The sequence below is a fragment of the Mya arenaria genome, chromosome 16 (genome assembly GCF_026914265.1).
Source record: "Mya arenaria isolate MELC-2E11 chromosome 16, ASM2691426v1".
Taxonomy (NCBI): domain Eukaryota; kingdom Metazoa; phylum Mollusca; class Bivalvia; order Myida; family Myidae; genus Mya; species Mya arenaria.
In genome coordinates this window covers 47,694,745-47,719,263 of record NC_069137.1, presented here as the reverse complement: position 1 = coordinate 47,719,263, position 24,519 = coordinate 47,694,745, and the positions used below count along the sequence as shown (strand labels likewise).

Below are 24,519 nucleotides of genomic sequence, written 5' to 3'. Positions count from 1 at the left end.
ATATATAAATAAAGAAATGGTAATCCAAGGTAGACTGACCATAATTAGTTTAAATATGATTGTCATACTTGTAAAGTTGATGATTTGTTTCTTTAAAATAAAATGCACATGGATATTAACATTATCAAACATATAAACACATTATTACTTCATAGTTATTTCAGAATTGTGCTTCCATTTGTGGCTCTCAACTCTTAGTAAAGTATTACACAATGAAGACATGGATAAATGCCTGTAGGAAATTTGACCGTTTCCCATTTACCTCGCTTTTAAATACACACTTAAAGTTAAAAACTGTTAATATTGAGGTCAGGTCTTTAATGTTGCTTCCGTTTGTGGCTTTAAACTATCAGGAAATGGTCATTAAATGCAAACATGAATGTCTGTACGAAGCCAAGCACCTGAACTATTTTGCATTTGGATAATGGAAGTGTATTTGAAAATAAACGACGTACGGAAAATATTAATGGACCAGTAACGTGTGTGTGACCTTAAAACCTTTTTCCCAAGAGTCTGTTGAAATGTTCATATCTTCTTTTATAGTGACATCAATTGTTTCTTTAATCTATCAGTGGAATATCCCTCAAAGCAAACATGGATGAGTGCCGGGAGGAAGTTTGAATGTTTCTCAAATAATGCCATTTTTGAAATATAATGTGAAGTTTTAAGTTGTGATCTATTGACTTTCGGTATATAACCGGAACTTCAGTATGTTTGTCCGATCTTAAAAGGTTTTCTTCAAGCGTCTGGTAAATATTTAAAAAAATGTTTGCTAACATTTAGGTGTCTATTTCAGGCCATACAAAAATGCATTAAAGTATCTGTTTGATTTATCAATAGAACCGTATATCAAAAGTTTTCTGTTTGCTGTTCAAAGCATTTGCAAAATAATCTATACAGTATAGACTGGTTACTCTACTCATCATTATCTATTGAGAGAAAAAGAAAAAGTTGACTATGTTAAAATATAATTTTGTGGCAAACATTTAAAAAAACTTGAACCACCGTCTAGTTGACTTAAACATATTTTATTCAATATATCTATATATATATATATGTGTATATAATACACATTAAATACAATTTAAATATTTGCACTAATATATTGAATCGGATTGAAACGAAAGCATATCTTATAAAGTTTCTCTCCGTGAGATTTAAATTACACGCTATGCAGAATTATGAGAAGGTGAGACGATTTCAATTACATGTATATATGTTGTTAATGAAAACATGCAGAATATTATCTTAAGAGAACGAAAGAATGCGTTTTATGTAGAAAAATGAAGATTTTGACAACAAACACCGTCTAGTTGCAGATCGTATTAAGTTCGCTAGTTCGTGTTTGACTTATAAAATAAAATAATGAGGAAACTAAAATGGTCTGGTTATACAGGACAGAGAAAACGAATGATTTTTGTTAAAAAAATAGATATATTATATTTATAGCTGCTATGCAAATATAATTAAATATACAGTTGAACTACGATCGTTCGATCAGGCGGTCGTTCGAAAACTGGCGATAGGTCGAGGTACAGGCTTAGTCCCGAAAATCATTCCTTGGGTCGTTCGAAGCATCGGATCACTCGAGGGTGTAGCTCGGGTCCGGGCGTCCTGAAACGATCGTAGCTTTACTGCTACGCATTGTTTTTGTACTTGTGGCCTAGTTCATAGCCATAAACGCGTTATCTGCATTCTCAAGCCGCATCTGGGGGTTCACTGACGTAATGTATTCATACGCTGTATTTTGATTGGATTGCCGTTAGCGAATTTGAATAATCAAAGTATTACCAGAACTGATTAGAATGAAAACATCCAATAAAAATAGTTCTCCTAACAATTCAAGCTAACTGTATGTTCTTTTAATGAAGCACAAGAAATTCATACGTAGCGAGTGAGTTAATCGGGTTAACTACATGAATATTCTTGCATACGGTCAGATTATATGCAATAAGAATATGAACATATTGGAAAAGTACGCATCGAAATTTTTCCGTTCAATGCTCTGTATTGATAGACTGGTACCCTCTTTCTCTTTTATCCGAAAAGAAACCAGTATCATCTAACCGCGGTGCCCGTCGCGCATTCGAAATGTCTTGTGAATTCATACGTAAAGCGAATAAAGCGTGCGGTCTAAAACAACCAGGAAAGTATTGTTATCCTTTGCATACAATGTTGGTATTCCGAAGTCGGTCCCTGTTCTTTTTTTCGACATAATTTGCATGTTTCCGTGATATTGTCTTTTCGATACAAAGTTTTTTTAACTTATCATCGCATGCCACTTAGAACATTTTTAAATACAACATGATTTTTGGTATTTATTGTTCAAATACTATTAATGTAAACTAAATACTATATGCCGCGTATCCGTATATATTTTTGAGGAAAAGTAAATCAGGGTACCAGTCTTCTTATTGACCTCAAAATTTACTCTGATCAGAGCGGCAGAATGATTCAGACATACATGTATGTTATCACTACTTCCGGATGCTGATGATGTGAATTTCATAGTGTTTTATTGAGGAAATTTATCAATAAAGCCGCCATTGAATGATTACCACCATCAAACGGATTTATTTTCATCTTACCGTGGGTAGCATTTTTAATTTGACACGTAAATTTTCAAGCAATACCAAGTTCTTTTGAAACAATCATGTGATTTCAATTTTGCAAAATGGAGATAAAAAAATATCAAATATGCGCATACTTATTTATGAAGTTTCATTCTAAATGAAGCCACATGTATGAATATGTGCACAGGATCAGTGAATAAGATGATTGTTTACCTATGTGCATAGAAAAGTCTTGGAGCCACTCTCAGTGTAAGTACATGACATTGTGATAAACCATCGCCATTGATAAAACAATCTTGCATGCTCAATTTTGATTTCCTCTCTTACCACAGACAGGGGCAGGTTGCGTTGTTTTGACACAAAAGTTTTGATAAAGTTATGGCTTCTTAAACAGGGTCATGTCGGCAAATATATGGAAATTCAGGGTCAAGTCGTCACCCTATACAAAGATAATAAATTTTTTTTATTTTTTTATTTTTTTTTGCCAATTATCATAAGTTACAGTTACCACATCATATTCTTACTAAAAATTGATAAAAAACAACAACAACAACAACAACAAAAAACGGACAGAGGCGTGGTGTGTCAAAAGATTACAACCTGCCCCTGTGAAATGCACCAGTCAAAAATATATATCAACATTAAAGTTATGGAAGCCAGAACTAGTGTCCTCGCAATGCTGGGTGATTGGGGTGGTTTTGTCTTCCCTCAAAATATATCAGGGATTTGCTCTTACCTAAGATCCCCGGGGTGTGTGGGGGGGTATTCACGGGATTTTACCACCAGTTCGTTCTCGCAGGGCAGGGATTTTACCGGGATTGGCTGGACCGAAAGTCAAAGTACCTGCTATTCCCTGGGGGGGGGGGGTTACAATTGACTGGTGCATACATTACAAGTTCTTTTTCTGAAGACGCTTTGTGCTCACTTTTTGTTTTCTAGCCAAGAATGAAAATCAAAAATCAGTCAGAGATACTGTATGGTGATGCATTGTTGTTAATAGATCAATATAAATTTGTGAAATATTTGAGGGAAAGGTATTTGATTAAATAATTTACAAGTGTAACTTTTGAGTTTTATTTAACAATGCAGAGCTGAATATTGTGGAGATAGAATTGAATTTGTATTAATTAATCAGTTGACTTGTGGCGTTTAGGGAACAAAATTAAAATCAAAATATTTAATAAAGTTCCCTTATCACCCAATGTTGTGGAATAGTGAAGTAATGATGATTTAACCTCACAACAATCTTTCTCAAATGCTGTCCAGGCTTTTTTATGCTTAAGAATAACTAACCACGCGATGTCAGACCAGAAATCATCTTGGCATGAGATTGGATCACTACATGGATCATCATGCACCAGTCAATTGTAACAACGGCTCCCACATCCGGGGGTATACCGGGGATAGCCGGCGAAATGGGCCATGTTTTTTTTTTTATTTTCAGGTGGCCCCGCAGTGCCAGGTCTTCCCGGAAAATACAGTGTGGATGGGGCTTAACATAATGTCCCTTTGGTGCGGGGCATTTGGTGGGGATTTATTTATATAAATTATACTTTTCAATCTAAATCAAAGATTTGAAAAATGTATCCTTTATCAATAAATGCAAGTATACATAAATGACTGTGCAAATCTTTATGTATCATCCAAATATGAGTACCTTGCAGGGTGAATGTTATTTGTAAAAATTATACTAAGTGAGCTTTCAAGATTACCTTTCCAATCGCATACACAATGCAGTTTGAAACCTGGATAATTAAAACAAATCTTGGTTGTAGACCATTACTATTAAATATTTGATAAGTCACAGACATTATAAGGTACAGTTTAAAGGGGCTGTACTCAGTTAATGATAAAAAAGCAAAACTTTCAAGAAAATTGTAGAAAATTGAAATAAACTTGGTATCGATGTGTACAATTAATGCATTGAAACTTACTAACTGATGATCCCTATAGTTTACAAATGATTTATTAATAGCAGTTATTTCGTGTTTTTCAATTAAAAAAAGATTACTAGGTATGTCTACCGAGTAGAATTCATATCTTATGAGTGATCTGCCGTTGACGTTATTACATGATATTAGCGAGCTAGGTATACATCTGGAAAATTCCACCCAGTAAAAGTAAGTCTTCATAGCATAGTGGATACGACACTTCACTGCAATTATTTATTTTTTTGGTATTTTATTTACAATAACGATATCAAAGAGTAAAATATTTTATTAAATAAGTGTCCTTAGATTCGTTACAGGAAAAAAGCAACTTTTTTGGTGCCAATCTGGTGTACAGTCCCTTTCATAATAAACAAGTGAAGCCAATGCTTTATTAATTTGAGACAAACAAAATGAAGACAGACAAACAATCAGCTCGTAGTTTGTCATATTTCCGTTTGAAAATTAATGTTTTATGGCTTAAACCGTTACTTACAGTTTAAGAATACCGCTTAAAACATCAATTTTTTTACTTTAATATAAAAATCTGCCATCTAAATTTTGGTCAGCAGTCTTATATAACTAGTTTCCATGGATTTTCGCAAAAATTGGCTCGTTCCAAGACAAAAAATAAAAAAGTTGTCAAAATGAGAGTGCAGCTTTAAACTCATAATAAAATTTCAATGCACTACATTTGACATAATTTTAAACAGATGAAAAAATGTTATTTTCAAAAAGCACAATATATCCTTTATGTGACCTTACATTATAATGAATTTATTCAGATCATTAATAAGTGACTTTTCTTGCACTTAAATGTAAACAAGAAAGCTTGGGATTGAACACTAAATGAAACAAGAATGAAATTAAATGAATCATAAAATATCATCAAAATTATACACACAAATGTTCTTTGATATACAAAAAAAAATGAAACTTTTTAGACTTTCAAAAATTTAACATTTACTAAATACGGTTATATAAAATGATGAATACATTTGTAGGATTTGATATCCTACTAGATGTAACTCGGCTGCGTTCATTTTCTAAACTTTCTCTCAGTGATGAGGAATAAATTTTATTCACTGCAGTCGTTGTCTAAGTTTATGCAAATAAGAACAATTGAAACAACTCATTACTTACTGTTGATCAGTGCAGATTGTGGGAGGTCATGGTTGATTTCAATGAACCACCAATAAGCCAATAAAATTGGATACTGATTGGTCAGTCAGGTGCTTTTGGTAGGCATGATTAGCATGAATGTTAATTTTAACCATCATTTATGAATGTTTACAAAATCATTGAATATTAAAATAACAAGCGAAATGTTAGTTTGAATGATGAAAGCCATGACATATGTGAAGTATTTTAAAGAGACCATTTTTTCAGCTTGTGTAAATAATGAGAAAATTGTTAAGTAAAATTATTTATTGTTTATCAGGAAATGTTGAAATCTCATGTTTCGGCCTATAGGCCATATATCATACTTGATTGCTATGTTATTGGCACTTATTGCAATATGTTTTATTCATTGCAATATTTATGTAAAATATTAATTATTATGTTGACTTAAGTTTGTAGATAAGAACTAATGGTATAGGTGATGTGAGAATGATCTCGTAAGTCTAAACCCCTTTTGGTATTGTGAGTTTTTTGCTCCAGTCTTGTTCAGTTTAGCTTTTGAATATTTTCAAAGTAACTGCAAAACAAGTCCAGCACGCTATCTATGTCAAAAACCCTGACCAGATATAATTTCTTGTCTTTTCAAATTACCAACTTGGCAATGGTTTTATCATGACATAGGATATTGGTTTTAAAGAACATGTTAGTGTTTTTGTATGTGGAATGAAATATCATAAGTGGCACTAAATTGAACATAATTTATAGTTCTCATTGATATTACACATAGCCCCAAGTTCATGTTGATCTAAGATTTAAGGCTTGGGTGGAGTCAGGGCAAGTAAAATGCATATTAATACATTGTACTTTCTAACGCAAGAACTGTTTGTTTATTAAAGTAAATAAAGCAATCCCCACACCAAGGAACTGCAGTTTTGCTTAACCAGCTTAATTGACATTATGAGTTGGAGTTCAAATTGCAGCAATTAAAGGCACATCTAGTTTGCAGAATTATTCAAACTCTAATTTAGCAACCTTAATATAGTTATATGAACTACTTTTGCGAAATGAAAGCTTTTTTAGATGTACAAGGACGGGTGAAAAGTATTTGCCAAATGTACTGCAACATCTGATATCTGTTGCCTAGGAATCCAACAAATTCTTGGCACTCCAAATGTTACAGTACTATTAAATTTGGAGTGCCTGAAAAGAAAGCTTCTTGATTCTACATTCAACATAACAATACAAGAATGGCCAACTGCTGCAATTATTGAGTTATCTAATGCATATAAATTAAGATGGAGAAAATAATTCTTAATTTTTCCAAACTACTTCCTTAAGCATCTTGTATGTAGTTGTCTTTTACAATGATTGTTCAAAGCTACGATGGCCCTGTGGGTTAAAGATGCTCTGTCCACGGGGTAACAGGTTTTGTTGTTCCTGCGTTTTGATCCAGGAGGTTGTATTTAACTCAAGTAGATTTTTGCAGATTCGGATTTCACAAGGCACAAGCCGAGTAAAATCAAATCTACAAAACACTACCAGAATCAAATATAACATTCCGCCATATCCGGATCAAAACGCAGTACTAATAACCCTTTTATTATAAACCTTACTGATTAGATCACTTAGAAGCCACATCTTTGCATAATAAATTTCTTTTTTGGATGCACTCATTGGTTTAATGACGTCAATTTAATATTGCGCAACATACTTGTTATGACGTGACGTCACAAGAGTGGTATATGGCCGTATTGCACTGGAGCGGAATATGGGTTTAAGTATTTTGTGATATGTATTGCATGTGGATTGATGATGGGTATATAATAAAGAATAAAATGATGTTTGGTATTCCATTCTCACTAGCAGTGTGATGAACTGCTGACACCATGTTACGAAATTTGATGGTCAAAGTATTTAAAAGACATTTCAATATTTCATACTTTAAAAACGATATTCATCTAATCTTAGTCTACTCAACTTGCTTTGCAATGTACAAACGTGTGCAGCAGTAATATGAATAGCATTAGACAGAAGACAGTGCCTAATATTTATCATCAGCACTAAGTTATCATGGTAACATGTTATATGAATTGAATACCAAGCACAAATTAAGAGGGAGAAAATAATTCTTCTCTTTTTAAATAATAACTACTTCCTAATAGCATTGTGTATGCAGTCTGACATAGGTGTACAATGTAGATGTCTTTTACAAAGATTTTTCAAAGTATGGCCCTGTGGTTTAAAGCTCCCCTGAAAAAGAGGTGACAGGTTTTCTATATAGTATATAATTACATCATTGAAAATCTTCTCTGAAACTGCAAATAAGAGACCTTTGATATAAAAGGATTTGATCAAATTAAAGAAGTATGTGTGCCCCCCCCCCCTACCCGCCTCACTCTACACACACGTAACTAGATTTTTCAAATTTCCTTTGCAGCTTGCAAGCAGTTGTAGTCTAAAGTTTAAGCTAGCCCATTAAACAGTGACCCCTTGTGATGTGAGCCGATTTTTTCAATGCTTAGAATATGGTTGTCAACATTCCCCTGAATGAAGCCCTAGTCCATCAGTGCTTTCAGCACTTTAATTGATAACTGGAGACGTGTTCTTGCTGTAAACACAGCTGAGATAACAGCGCGATCATACCTAGGTGTGTGTCCTTAAATGGACTGTACACCAGATTGGCACCAAAACAAGTTTTTTTTCTGCAACGAATCTCAGGACAATTATCTAATAGAATGTGTTAGGCTTTGATATCATAATTGTAAAAAAGTACCAAAATGTACTAAAAAATGTGTCGGGGACCAGGTTCGAACCCGTGTCGCCAAAATTGCAGACCAGCGTCGTATCCACTGAGCTATTACGGCCTACTTTAAGTGGGTGACATAATTAAGCTATAGACCTACCTCGGTAATATCACGTGATAACACCGACTAGCCAATCACGCATAAGGAATGAATTCTACCTGGTAGACATACCCAGTAATCTTTTTTAATGGAAAAATACGAAATAACTGCTTAACTTAAATTAATTGTAAACTATGTGGTATTTCAGTTAGTAAGTTTCAATGCATTGTACACATCGATGCCAAGTTTATGTCAGTTTTCGACAATTTTCTTTTTTTTTTGCTATTTTATCATACGGAGTACAGCCCCTTGAACAACAAATCTTACCTCGAGAGGTAATATAAAGTTATAAAAGAAAACATATTGATGCATTACATCAAGTCGGCTTGATAAAAAAAGAAAAACATGCATGTAGATCACCAAAACAAATTGTAATTACTTCAATGATAACATGTATACATATGTTCGAAAGATATTATTATTAATAATACAGTAACAACATTCCTTGTTGTTTTGAACACATATTAGTGTTATGAGTTAATTGAACGGGGATAAAAAAGACTATACATTATGAGGGAATAATTTGGAATTAATTCTTTTGAATGATATTTGCAAAACAAGCAATTAAGCTTAATGTTATTTTTCCCCAAAACTTTCCTTGTCACTGCTCGAAAAGGAAGATCTCTGCGTAGGAGATTGAGAAACATATAGGAAAGAGTTTTAGTACCGTGTAACCTTTATCTTTTAAAGCTGCACTCTCACAGACTTACCATTTTTACCACTTTTTTTATTTTTTGTCTTCGAAAGAGCAAATGTTTGCGTAAATATCTGCAAACCAATTATTTAAGATTGCTGACAAAAAAAAAAGTAAATTTCATATTTCTGTCCGAAAATTAATGTTTCATGGCTTAAACAGTTACTAACGGTTTAAGAAAAATGCATCAAACATCAATTTTTGAACTTAAATAAAAAATCTGCAATCTAATTTTTTGTCATCAGTCATATATAACTGGTTTCTATGGATTTTCGCAAAAATTGGCTCGTTCCAAGACAAAAAGTAAAAAAGTTGCTAAAACGTTCAATCTGTGAAAGTGCAGCTTTAAGGGAAGAATTGCTATTAAAATCCATATTCGAAAAAAAGACAAAATTAGTTAGGCCCTTGATAATTTAAGTCGTCTTTAGCAAATAAAGTATTTAAAAAAACAACACTGTTTTTAACATGTTATCGTGCATCGTGGAAAATATCGAAAGCATTATAATATAATCTACAATTTATAAGCTACATTTTGGATAATATTATATATAGTCGGTGCCCTCCTCATTACCATGATCAAATTGAAGTTTGAGAGATGTCCGTAAATCGAGGACGCGTCTCACCCAAATAAATGGCATTTCCATATACACACCTAAAGAAATATATGGTACATTCATTTTTACCCGTTTTTTTTTTCTTTTAGTTCCATCATTTACTTTGATGACGTTTTATCGATAACCTATCTGAATTAATTGAGTTTATTTCATTACTCAGATGAAAACAAACCATTCAATCTTTGTTCGTTCATGTATGACAAATATACATTTAATAAAAGCTAATTATTTCATAAAAGTAAAGATAACGTTCTCGTTACGTTACAATATACTATTGTCTATCTGCATTACGAAGACGGCCAAGGTTACGAATTATATTATTGATAAAATTTGAAAGGCGAGGTTTAAGTAAAACAAACAATGAAAACAAGTCACATGCATATTTCAGACACCATTTATCACAACCTATGACTTACAACGTGTTTATTTCTACATAAGTGTAACAATTGATCCTCCGAAGCTGTTGTATCGAAAAACATCGTCTTGCAATGTTAATTCACTGGCATATATACAGGCTACATAAACAAGATCGTCTTTAAAAAGTTGAATGTATGCCTGCGTGCTGCTACACATTGAGTTAGAACTAGGATGGTTATAAAGTCTTTGGAATACACCGTTGAGATCATTCTTCACAAAAGCTAGAACAACATAAGACGATGATGCCGTGCACGTCTGCAGTACAAAGAGGTACACGCCGTTTAAAGGCGCAGTAAATACTCCTGTAGTAGAATTGTAGGCGTTCCCGATGTTAGTACCGATGGTCTGGTACATTATGGTTTCGCCTGCTTTAGGATGTTTGTTCTTTGGACTGTGGGCTTGAAAAGCAACTGAAGGAAATAAAAATAAAACTGGGAAAAAATCACTATTTGCACCATATTGGAGTATGATGTTTCTGTGTATATGCACTACTGTAGCACCCTCACTATTAAACCGCGTCCTATACACTAAGCCGTACAATCGTATAGTTATAAAGTCAAAACAACCACGTCCGATGATACACGTTTTATTGTTAGCAATTATTTGTTTCTTAGTTCCAATTAATTTGATCTATTAAAGAAAAGCAAAGCTGACTCTGAGATCTTAAGCTGGCAGACTGCCTGATCTCGGTCCGTAGACCTGAAGATTTAAACCCAGTTACATTCTTGACTATCCTAACGAGAGGCAGACTCCAAAACTCTAAAAACTTTCTCTTAAGCTCCGGATAAGTGTTTTTATATTTCGCAATTGACCCAAATTGCAGTTGACCATTTAGAAGTGTTTCCTAATTTTCCTTAATAGTTTAATGAAATCAGGTGATACATTTGACCTCACGTGACAACACTCAAAGTATGTTACTGGCTATCGCCACAAAAAGGAGCTTGTCAATCAATATATCCAGTGACGTCAAAATGGACTAGACCAAACCCCTTTTATAGGATTTTAGTAAACAAGGTAATTAAGCTCATCTCTGGACAGTAATTAAATTAGCCATTAGCGGTTGACCTTGGCCGTTGCTGATTGATCTTCGACGGCACCAAGTAATATATGAGTTTATCAGAAAGCAGATCATTTGATAATTATTATTCAAGTCTTAGGGCCGTTATTAACATATGATAAAGAGATTAACCTTTCCATCTAGGATACCTAATTGACACCTGTCGGTAACGGTAATGAAGCTCAAATGAAAATAACGCTATGGCATTTTGACCACTTAGTAGCTAAAAAACGAGTAAGGACCTTAGCAGATTGGCGAGGTTCATTGTGTTACACTACAATGAGATGTAGTTTTGAGTCATGTGAGTTTTGTTTATTGTCACCAAGCCGGACCAATGGGTTTCCTCCGGGTACTCCGGTTTCCCCCACAGCACAAAACCACACTTTCGCGCAACATCGTGCCAACGAGAGTGATTCATATAAGTTGAAATAACTTGTTTCACAATCGTTGTAGAAATGAATAAGTTTAAGCTAAACTAATTTAACTTATATTACAGTTAAATTTTAACAGCGTTCATTAGTTCGTAAAAGATCGACCATATCATGTTACAAATAACTGCTTAAAATATGTATCTCCCATGATTTATTGCTTTAGGCGCATTGTGAATGTCAATGTTTATACTCTTGAATATGGCCTTCCAGCGTGCAATGTTGGTATTATTTAAGGAATGAATTGCGGGGTTGATGTCAGTATCGGGGTATGAACGCAATTGGGCTTGTCAAAGTGTGAGGAGTCATCAACATCGCAATTCATTACTTATATTTACACCATTAGTTCATTATTTCATTCAATAATTGTTAAAAAAAATTCTTCATTTCATTTAAGAAAACTTTTCAGTAATCATTTTTTTACCCATTCTGTAAATAGAACGACCCAACTGTAACCGGAAATATTTTTTTTAAATGACGTCACAATAACGCGGGAAAAGTTCAACAACTTGAAATCACTTTTAAACGTAAAATTGAAACACTTATGACAACAATACATTTAAAATATAATAAATTAACACTTTCTAAAATGTTGTTTTATATTTTACTGGACCTGCTGACACAGTACAAACAATAACACTATCATTAGTTTTCATGTATTTTGTTATCCGATGAATTGCGATCCGAACATATCCGAAGATGTTGCGTTCATCGATTAATAAACGCAAGTGCCGAAAGGCAGTTCATTTTAGGAATGGAAGTTGAGGTGTTAGTATATGGCGTTTCTTTTTAGATGTAAACGAGCTTCAAACAAAGCTAGTGAACACAAACAAACATTTAACTAATGATAGAATATGAAATCGTACCGTAGAGAAACAATAAACCTAAAGAATGAAAGCGATATGTTTATTAGATGCAAAATGCACTCCCCGTGTGCAGTAAAGTTGTCCTTTAAATGGAAAAGAAAATGAACATGTATGTGAATTATTTTTAAAAAATATTTTTTCACCTGCGCAGTGCATCTCCTGACATATGCGGTAATCAACGCTGTCACCAAAACAGTGGTTCCAGTCCTTTGAGGGCCAGGGATTATCACAGCTTCTATCTCTCCTTTGGAGCCCGGCTCCACAACTAGAACTGCATGTTCCCCACTCCGACCATCCATTCCATCCGCCGTGTACTTTTGAAAAATATATATATATAACTTGATTGTAATTTTGAAACTTTCGACGGTATATATGGATAACGATTAAAGAAATAAGAGTGATAAAATACTTTTCAAATGAAAAGAAATAATACCAGACATAAGACAAAGTGAAAACTAAAACACTTGTCACATTCGTCTGCACTGTAAATTAATGGGAATTTGCATAATGTTGGCACCAGAATTCAGTATCCATTATTCTGCCATTTACTAAATTAATCATTTTATATATCATTGCTTTCCGCCATACTACCATTATTCTTTGTTAGTATTCATGTAAAGATATTCCAGCATTCCAGCAAAAGATCAGAAAAGATCGGAAAATTAGCTAGAGCACCGTCAAAATTGTCACGTGATAATATTGACATAATTGAAGCTCCGTTTTGTTAAATGTTACTATTTTGAACACAATTCAAAGTAAATGACATAAGACAATATTTAAACATGAAAATACATTTTTTGAAAATGTTTAACATTAATTTTCAGTAACATAGTCTTTCTACTCTAAATAATTTGCAATACTCGTGCATTGGTGTTTGACAGTACATGGCAAAGCCCGGGCCTGTCTTACGATGACTGTGTTACCCTCTAGTATGTGTTCACGTTCTTTCATTTTGCGTAAGGCGAATTATACATGTGTTTAAGACACACCATGAACACGAGCGTTACCCATTGACACCGTAGGGATATAAAAATGTAAGGGACGGCGGATAAAAGAGGGGATGGGCGGTAATCAAAATCTTGCAATATATTTATAGTCGCCCAGTTAACCTTGTTTATGTTTGAGCTAGTGTCACAGTGTCAATTTGTTCAGTTATTTTAATGATAATCCAATATAGTTTGTATAAAGATATTACGAAGAGTTATTGTCCATATTGTTAAAGTAATATACACACCGGAACAGCATCCCAAAAACAGCAACGAGCCTGAAATGATTTAAATTAAAATACTAGCTGGTGCAGAATTACCGTAAATGGTTGGCAATAAGTCTCCTTTGGAAGGAAATGATCAACATTGCTCAAGATTATATTCAAATATTGAAATGTTAGCTAGTACTTCTACACTAAATGACAACTATTAATGTATCCACTACTTTAAAATGTGTATATTTGTCGATTGAGTTCCCAACACTTTATAACAAAGATAATTGAAAACAAAAAGCGACATTTTGGTTGTGTATATCATTTTTTTCACCACATGTAGTAGGATGTTTGTCCCTATTACTATAAATATCAATTAACAGTAAAAGTCAATACAAAGCCAACTGTGTACGCATGCGAAGTTGTTTCTGGGTCACTTTCAGTTTATTTGTTTAATTACTGAGAGTTGGTTTAACCAATATTTACTGAGAATTGGTTAATACGATATTGACTGAGAGTTGGTTTAAAAAATATTGACTGAGAGTTCGTTTAAACTATATTTACTGAGAATTGGTTAATACGATATTGACTGAGAGTTGGTTTAAACAATATTGACTGAGAGTTCGTTTAAACTATATTTACTGAGAGTTTGTTTAAACAATATTTACTGAGAGTTGGTTAAACAATATTTACTGAGAGTCGGTTAAAACAATATTTAATGAGAGTTTGTATAAACAATATTTACTGAGAGTTGGTTAAAACAATATTTACTGAGAGTTGGTTAAATCAATATTTACTGAGAGTTTGTTTAAACAATATTTACTGAGAGTTGGTTTAAACAATATTTACTGAGAATTGGTTAATACGATATTGACTGAGAGTTGGTTTAAACAATATTGACTGAGAGTTGGTTTAAACAATATTTACTGAGAATTGGTTAATACGATATTGACTGAGAGTTGGTTTAAACAATATTGACTGAGAGTTCGTTTAAACTATATTTACTGAGAGTTTGTTTAAACAATATTTACTGAGAGTTGGTTAAACAATATTTACTGAGAGTCGGTTAAAACAATATTTAATGAGAGTTTGTATAAACAATATTTACTGAGAGTTGGTTAAAACAATATTTACTGAGAGTTGGTTAAATCAATATTTACTGAGAGTTTGTTTAAACAATATTTTTTTCAAGATAATATTTACAATTAGTTTAGTTTGAGAATAATCAAAATTAACAAAGACCAAATATGTAATGCATTGGAACAAAGAATATGGAAATAATGTACTTAACAATAGTGTAAACAGAATTAAGAAGAACGCCTTGAGGCTTATACTATGTCTCGCTTCTGTAGTACAGAGAGTTGTCAAACTATGTTAGTCAAAGATTTGGGGTATGGTAAAAACATTTTTGTCCAATGTAAGAGCTGAATCATAAAATTGCCTGAAAATATTCTGCATATGGTGTATTGAAAACACCTGATTTACCTAAATTGTCTGAAACTATTTTCTATTTTGAGTTTGTTTGTGCACCGTTTGGGCAGACACTTTGTTGAATAACGGAAACTTTTGGATTTGTAATTTCCCCTCTCTACATGGTTCAAAAATATCATTACGATAATAAAGTTCATATGAAATTGTAAATACATTATATTTACATTTCTTCGTGAAACAAAAAATAAAGATTTCACTCCTAGCTACAACACTCGGGAAATATAGCTTTTAGTGCTAACTTGGTGAAATAAATAACGACTTTACATTGAAACAAACAAGTATAATCTATTAAATATTTAATTTAATCAAAGTACAAAAAAAACAAAACTGCAGGGACATGCTTACAAGGTGACATGGTACTTATTTATTGATATGAAAAACTACATAAACAAGGCTAGTGTTTTTTTGCACAGGGCAAACGTCATGTTATATGGAGAGGCAGAATGATATGTTCTCATAGCTTTTGAAATGTTACATTACATATATTTATATATACAGCCGAAACCCGTTGGCTCGAACTCGCTTGGTTCGAAATCCTCGTTGGCTCGAACTTGATTTAGAGGACCGATTTCTTCATACTGAAGGCTAACAATCCCGCTTGGCTCGAATTTTCCAATGCTCGAAGTATTTTTTGCGGTCCCTGGGAGTTCGAGCCAGCTGGGTTCGACTGTACATAATTCCCTTACTAGTACAAACTCTTCCAGGAGAGATCCTGTAATTACTAATGTTGTCTTGAAAGGCAGAGTAAAATATTTCCATGCTATTGCTAGTATGTTGTGAGCTTATGAAATGTTCCTTTACATACATATAAAAACAAATATATACTAATGAATATTTCTTTCTAGGCAAATGTGCAAGTGGCGAGGGATTATTTGTTTAAATTCCCACACGATCTTTGAAAAAATTAACACTTAGACGTACCGTCCCTAAAATGGTAAAACGAATGTATCTACGGTCAATGTATCAGAATTAACGAACTATTTATAATTTCAAAATAAGAACAAAATATTCTTAAGTCTTACCAACAAAAAGTAGAACCTTATCCATATCTGCACATCCAGTCTTGTCTCCCAAAGAGTGTTTCTTTCAATGGTGCTATCACTTTATTCCTCCTTATACGCAGTATTAAAACTAACCTCTGACCAGCGATCTATCTGGTGAAGACAAAAGCTTTAAAACAATCTTAACATTCATTTAAATATACCAATAACTTAGATAAAATGCATCATTTATTTAATACCTGGCACTTTCAATGGAAAAATCAAAGCCTTGTCATCTAAAACATTAAAGCGGGATATATTTCTTTAATAAGAATAAGCTTACAGTCGATCCAGTATTGAATTGTATGCCCAAATTAACAGCAATAATGATATTTTTCACACATTTCTCAAGGAGACGTGTTTTAATGATAGTTACAAGGTTATTTGTGTGGTATCATAGATAAAACCCTTTTCAAATCCGCGTGATAAATGGCGCAAAAAATGTTTTCAATTTCATAGCATTCCTCCAGGCCTTATCATTTCAAATGAAGACAAACAATGTAGGTTACAATGTAAAATGACAGTGTTAACAATGATTCATTCAAATATAAGTTAGAAGAAGAACATAAAAATACTTAAATATATTTTAAATAATCATTATCACATGTTTCAGCTACATAAGGAGCAGTAGTTGTTTTCGTTACAGTTCAAAACCAAGCATTTTGGTGCGTGACTGTTCTTTATGCGCTAGTGTTCCCTCTTCTCAAATATCGATGTGAATTTTGTGAACGATATAGAAAAATATAACAATTTCCTAACAAACTTTCAATATAATTAGTTCATATATTTGGCAAATTTTATTGTGGTCATATGAAGTATTAAAACATCATTTCTGGTTAGGGTTGCAACTCTTCTGCGCCAATTTAACGATTACTTGAAAGGATGTTTATTATTCTTATCCTTAGATATGCCTCAGTGATTCATTTCAGTCATATTACAGTCCAAACAAAATTCTCAGATTCTACTCTTAAACATGATTTCAGAAATTGGTTATTTAGTCCAGTACAACACAGTTCTTTTTCAAGTTGTCCAATGGAGCAGGTAGAAAAATATGAATTAGATTTAAGCATTTTTTTAAAACACAAACAACACCGATATTAAAACAGTTTCAAAACCACCTTAGAGGTTTGTTTGGTATGGTCTTGCTACTGTGTAAAAACAGTGAACGTAAGGTCAATTGATAACAACCAAACAAAAACTACTGCATTAAATTTCATTACCTAAGATCAATCCGTAAGTGGGTATTTTCCAAAATTCGACTTTCGTTTTAAAACGCCGATTGAAATAAAGAAAAAGGCTTTGATAACAATCATCATGAAGGGTAAACTCCACATGGCGTGAATTAAGATGACCAAATTTAAACTTGCCCACCTGTGTTTTCGAGAAACTTTCATGGTAGTCGATACCCTTCATTATTGTGTCAAACACAGAAAATATCCGTCTTGTAGGTTAAAGGCTTTGTTATTGATTTTGTTTGGATCATACGAATTTAGAGGAAATCGGTTAATCATAACTCTTAGTAGTGTATTTAGTATCAATATAACACGTACATTAAGACGTAAATAAGTCAAATAATATTTCATGATCATGAATGATATTGGACGAAAAGCGATAAATAGGTTATGGCCAAGTCAAGATATTACAAGAAAATATAGTTTGCAGTCTGGATTGCTAAGTCCAAGCACCATATTCAAATTGTTTAAACCAATAATGTCCGTTTGCATGGAATTTAAAGTACACTGGATTCCGTTAATACTATAATTTTAACATTGTCTATTTCAAAATATGTATTAATATGATATTCCAAATTTTAATATTTGATTGTTGGAAGTCAACAACTATGTAAATTTCTTTGCATGCTAATATTACAAAAAGAAAATGAGGTTATAGGTCTGAAAGTTCTTAGGCAAATCAGCCATGTAAGCAAGTCCAAAATTACAAATTCACAAATCAGGCAATTTTTGCGATCATATGATCATGTATATTATAAGCTATACGTATATATCAGATAATATTTACACTCTACATTTAATTTTCTGAACTATAGAATTTGCGTTTAAGTTGTAAATGTCGACATTTTATGGTCCCTGTTTGTGGAATAAGCAAGACCCGGATCATGCATATATAAAACACGAATGTTCTTGTTTATTTTCTTGGTGAACTCTAAAATTACCACATCATTATTACCTCAAAACAAAAAAATCCAAGATGCGTTAGCGCGCTGCAAACATTAGCATAACTGCGACCAATAGTTCATAAAGTATGCACACACAAAAAAAGTATATATAAATGGAGATTAATGGACATTTTATATAGGCAAATCCATGTTGTATTGAAATGCCAGAGTGAGTTTCTACACTAGTGTTATGATAGATCCTCCAAAGCTGTTGTAAGTGTATGAATTATCTTGCAAAACTAAACTCCTTGAGTACTGACAGACCACGTGAACATGATCGTATTTAACTAGTTGAATGTATGCCTGTGAACTACTACAAGCGTAATCACCATGATTACTAGCATCATAATTAAAATGTCTTTGAAACCCGCCGGTAAGTCCATTCTTCACAAGAGCTAGCTCAGCATACCCTCCTATGATGCACAACTGAATAACAAAGAGGTACACCCCGTTGAACGGCGCCGTAAAATCTCCTGTAGTAGAACTGTAGGCGTTCCCCACATTTACATCAATGGTCTCGTATATTATTGTTTCGCCTGTAGTAGGAAGAACGTTTTTTGGACCGTGGGCTTGAAATGCAACTGAAGGAAATAAAAATGAAATTGAAATATATCATTAAGCTTGAACCATATTGGAGATGTATTTTTTATCCTCTGTTTTCGTCTATATGCTATATCTGGCGACTACTGGTGGATTGTTTACAATTGTATATATATATAGAGAGAGAGAGAGAGAAAAAAAAGATAAATACATTGCAATAATTAATTGATATTGCAATTTAATTTAATGAACAACGTCCATTTGTTCGTAATGGATCAATCATATCATGTTACAAGTACATGCTTAAAATATGCATCTTTCATAATTGAATGATATAGGCGAATGTGTATGCCGTTTCTTTGACAATTTCGATGCAAGCGGGCTTCAAACAATGCTCGTGAACACAAATAAACATGTAACTGTTGTTAGGAATTGAAATCCCCGAAGCATGTTTGAAGACAAGACATCTCTTTAACTGAAAGCAAATTAAAAGCATGTGCCTAATTTTACAAATCCTATGTTTTTACCTGCGCAGCTATTCTCCTGACATATGCGGTTATCCACGCTGTCACCAAAACAATGGTTCCCGTCATTAGAGGGCCAGGGATTATCACAGCTTCTATCTCTCCTTTGGAGCCCGGCACCACAACTAGAACTGCATATTCCCCACCCCGACCATCCACTCCAACCGCCGTGTACTTTGGAAAAAAGATATAGAAGCAATAGTATTGTAATTTTGAAACAATCGACAGTATATATGGGTTACGATAAAAGAAATAAGAGTTATAAGAATACCAATTCAAAGGCCAACAGGTACTTCCTGACTCAAGCCAAATTTCATATTCGTTTGCTCAGTTATTAAAAACGTTTTATATAATATTGGCATTTGAATGATATATCCATTATACTAACATTAACTCACTTAACCATAATGTTAAGCATTGCTTTCCGCCATAGTACCATTGGTATTTTTGTAACTATACATATAATATTATTCCAGCAAAACATATATGCCGAGATCGGTAGATTAGCTTCAAAATCGACAAAATTGTCAGGTGATAGTTTTAATAATATTTCAATAAATAACGCTGCGCATGTACGGTCTTCCTTTTTTAAAACGAGTTACTATTTTGAAAACAATTTAAAGTCAATGACATTAAAGACAATATTTAAACCATTATAGACTTTTTTGCAAATGTTTAACTCAGTCTTGCTACTATTTTCGATTTTGTGACCGGGACTCATTTCCCCAAAATGTTCCTGTATGGATATGGGATTTAAGGCTCGTGTGGCAAATATGCTATTTACCTGGACAGGTTTCAAGAGAACACACATCTGTTTCTGCTGTACTTCCAACACAATCAAAACCGCCACCTGCGGGTGGGGGATTGTTACATGTTCTGGAACGAGACTTTATTCCTTTGCCACACGTGACGTCACATCCGCCCCAGATTTCCCAGATAGACCAATGTCCGTCAACTTATAAGAATATAAATGGTTGGCTAAAATAAACCCTCATCTATATAGCTGCTAGTTTATAAAGTAAGTTTAAATGATCGTAATAAGACGACAGTTTAGCCAATTATTTTCGTTTAGTTGATTTATCTGTAAATAAAAGTATTCCGTCATTAACAGTTTGCTTACATGTCAATCTTTGACATGTTTCTAGTATCAGCATTTATCTTTTGCTTTCCGGTAGTTGATTTAGATTTATCAGTAAAATAAAAATGATTATTTTCACTGTTTTGAAATTTAAGCCCGCTGTGGGTAACAAATCCAACGTCAGCGCACACAAGGCTGGAACACAATTTCCGAAATGACATTACGTGCGCATACAAACAGGCGCGTTTTATATAAAACCATGCTTTTAAATTACTTTTAATTCATATTCGAGGCATAAAAGTTGTTTGTTTCGTTGTAAGATAGTATGTTTTCACGTACGCCACTCGTTAAACATAAATGTCGGTATTCACTCGATGAAATTTATAACGATCTTACACTGAAACAAACAGTCATCCCTGTTCAATCTCTGATACATGACGCATTGAGTATAACTTATATTGGACACAAAGGTACCATTCAAATCTAATGAAAGAAAGTTTTATAAATTTTCGAAAACGGTACAAAAGGTACATCATACCTATGCTGCAAAGACCGCAGTACTTCTTGCATATGTCGCGTGCCTTGTCTACGTCATCACATATTTGAATGGTGTCGTTTAGAAACTGACAATTGTTTGTTTGATCCGTGCACCCAAAATCTGGTAAAACAATTAGTTATTTTGTAGTGTATATGTAATTAATATAAACTTCAAGCAATAAACCTGGAATCTATACTCAATCATATCAATGCACGTATCGTACAATCACATTTTATTTTGGATAGTTCAGAATAGTTCTTATGTATGCTTTTCACATAATATATTTATTTGTAACTGTTATTAAGATCAAGATGGTTCGATTTTGCATATGCAATACTCTACTTAATTTGTGACATCTATTCAATTTTTACGCAGGATATAAGATGGTCTAAGCTTCCTAGCATAAACATGTATACCGCTTAGATTGTTATTATATCTGTTCGTGTCTGTACATGTCTCTCGATCAAATAAATTATACATTTGAAAAACTGACGCTTTTTTACATTAGATAACCACATCCTTCCTTAACAATCCGTATTTATATTTTGTAATTTCCGATTGTAGTGTATAGCAATATCCTTACTTGTTGTTCCGTTTGTGTTAAGAATGAAACCTGCAATAATAATAAAACGAAAATGGAAATTGTAAAATTGAATAGAAAAAAACATAGTCAAGAGAAAGTGAAGCCATAATTTAGGATGACGTATATTTGTTGAAAATATTATTTCTGTTGAAAAAGAATTATTCGAAAAATAAAAAATAAAGGATAAGTACATCGTATTCCCTTGACAGAGTCAACACAAAAATTTCATGAATAGATAAAATACGATCACATTACCACTTCATTAACTAGTAACTGTTGTGTTTGTTTTGCGCTACAACAAGAGACGGACAAATTAGAAAAAAGGGTATCTCATTAGGCAAACATGAATTAATTACAAGATTTTCATTCAAATAATTTTTAATGGCGGTGGGGGTTGACATTTTATCTATACTTATTTTTTTCAAATGACCGTTTCACCGTGTCATATGTGTTCATGCTCTTTCTTATTACATAAGCAACTTAATACATTTGTTTTAGACGAATTATGAACACGATCGTAACACATCGACACCGTAAGTATGAATAAACGCCGTTCTCGGCGATACCGGACCGATACGCAAACACATAAACTAGTTCATTCTTTTATTTGAGTCAATATAATTTAAGGGGCGGCGGAAAAAGAGGGTGGCGGGCGTTGATGCATTTCTTGAAATTGATTTATAGTCGCCTTGGTAGCATTGCTTTTGTTTAAGCTAGTGTCACTAAGTCAACTCCTAAGGTTCTTTTTATGATAATCAAATACAGTTTGTTAATAAAGATTTTACAAGAGTAATTATCGATATTGTTAAAGTAATATACACACCGTAACAGCATTGCAAAAACAGCAACGAGCCTGAAATGATTTGAATTAAAATAAGAGCTGGTGTCGAATTACAATAAATTGTTTAAAAAGTTTCCTTTGAAATGCAATGATCAATATTGCTGTAAATCACATATAACTCTCGAAATGTCAGTTAGTAATCCTACACCAAGATAGCCTGTTAATTTATCCTCTACGTTAAAGTATGTGTTCCTGTCGATTATGATGCCAACAGTATAGCTGTAACAAATCGCTACATCTTGTCAGAGACGTTTAAACAAAAAAGCGACATTTTGTTAGTTTATAAAAATGTTTTTGTCAAATGCGATATGGTTTATGTCCATATTACCATAAATATGTAATTACCGTGAATGTCAAAACTGTGTACCCAAACCTAGTTGTTTCTGGGTCACTTGCAGTTCATTTGTTTATTTACTGTGAGTTGTTAAACAAGGTAAGTCAAAGTCTTTGGAGATTGTGATGCTTTTTTTCTGTCCAATGTGTGAGCAGATTCATAAAATTGCCCCTAATATTCTGCATATAGTGTGTTTAAAAATCCTTATGTCTATTTTAATTCATTTATTTCCCTATAAATGGTAAGTACATTTCAAGAATATATTAAGTGGAGATTTAACTCGGATATAACAGAGTTATCACCTTAACCTAATTTTCAAAATGCGAGAATTCATCAACGGTTAGTGTATAAGAAAGAACGAAGCATTTATTTAGAAAATGCAAATATAAAAGACTTACCAATAAAAAGCGGAACCTTATCCATATCTGCAGAACATCAAGTCTTGTCTCGCCAATATTGTTTTCTTCTCTGGACCTATCTCTTGTTCTTCTTTATACACAGTGTTGAAACTAACCTCTGACTGGCGACTTATTTCTTTAATCAAAATAAGCTTACATTCGATTCAATTTGATCCTTTATGCCCTATTTTATCAGCATTAATTATAATGTCCGCTTATTTATCAAGGAGTGTTTAAACATCTACAGTCGAAGGGCTTAAAAAAGTTAAAGGATAAAGTACTAGAAGTATTTAAATGATAGTTAGGTGGTAATTTAGTTGGTGTCATAGATAAAAAGCTTTCAAAATCCGAGTGATAAATGGCAATTTTCTTAGTCTTGTGATAACACTCCTCGCTCTCTAATCTATTCAAAAAAGACCAACATGTATGTAGATTATTTCCAAAGTGGCAGTGTTAATCATGAGTCATTATAAAATGCGTTTGACAAAAATACTGAAGAATAATTACTATAATCATTATCATTTGTTTTATCTACACAAGGAACGGTAGTTGTGTTTGTTTCAGTTTAGACACAGCAATATGACCAAATAGACTTTTGCGTATGTGTAAGTGTTTCTTCTCAAGAATGAATAATAATTTTTGCATATTATAAAATTTAACTAAAGTTACTTGTAATTTGTGCATTATCATTTTGACTTTGCATTTATCATCATTCAAGTTTATTTTCAAAATCTGTAGCAAATATTAAAAACTTTTTTTCCATAATTTATGTTTTATTTTGCACGTTTTTAGAACTTTCATCTGTTTGTTCCACGACGATAGCTTATGAAAGAATCAGGCTCGTATTGGAAGCCATCACCTTCTAGATTGACAGGAGGAATCTGCCAATGCCGTTGTCCAGCTCTGTTTGGTGGTATAACTCAGATGTCGCGTACCTCAAATTTTGTTTGTTGTAATAACCAGCGTTGAAAATGTCTGCAGCAAGACCCTGTTTTCAATTTTTTGGCAGGATTTTTTTTAATTCATCAGTTTATGTCCAAAACACGGGGTGTTGTTTTCTTGTTTCGTTCTGGAGTAGCTACTTGAGCTTGACCATTTCCATTTTCAAAAAAGATCCTTGTTAATATTTCCATTTACGTCATTTTCCAAATAAAAATTGAAAAAAAATCATTTAGA

The 24,519-nt window shown here is 33.1% G+C and overlaps 1 protein-coding gene across 1 annotated transcript in view; it reads right to left on the bottom strand.

The window, feature by feature from the left end:
• Positions 1-24,519, bottom strand: part of LOC128221735 (mucin-5AC-like) — a 49,207-nt gene that overhangs the window by 5,789 nt on the left and 18,899 nt on the right. The window contains exon 6 of the mRNA XM_052930336.1: positions 19,575-19,745. Coding sequence (XP_052786296.1) covers positions 19,575-19,745 — 171 coding nt within the window. The remainder of the gene's footprint in view (positions 1-19,574; positions 19,746-24,519) is intronic.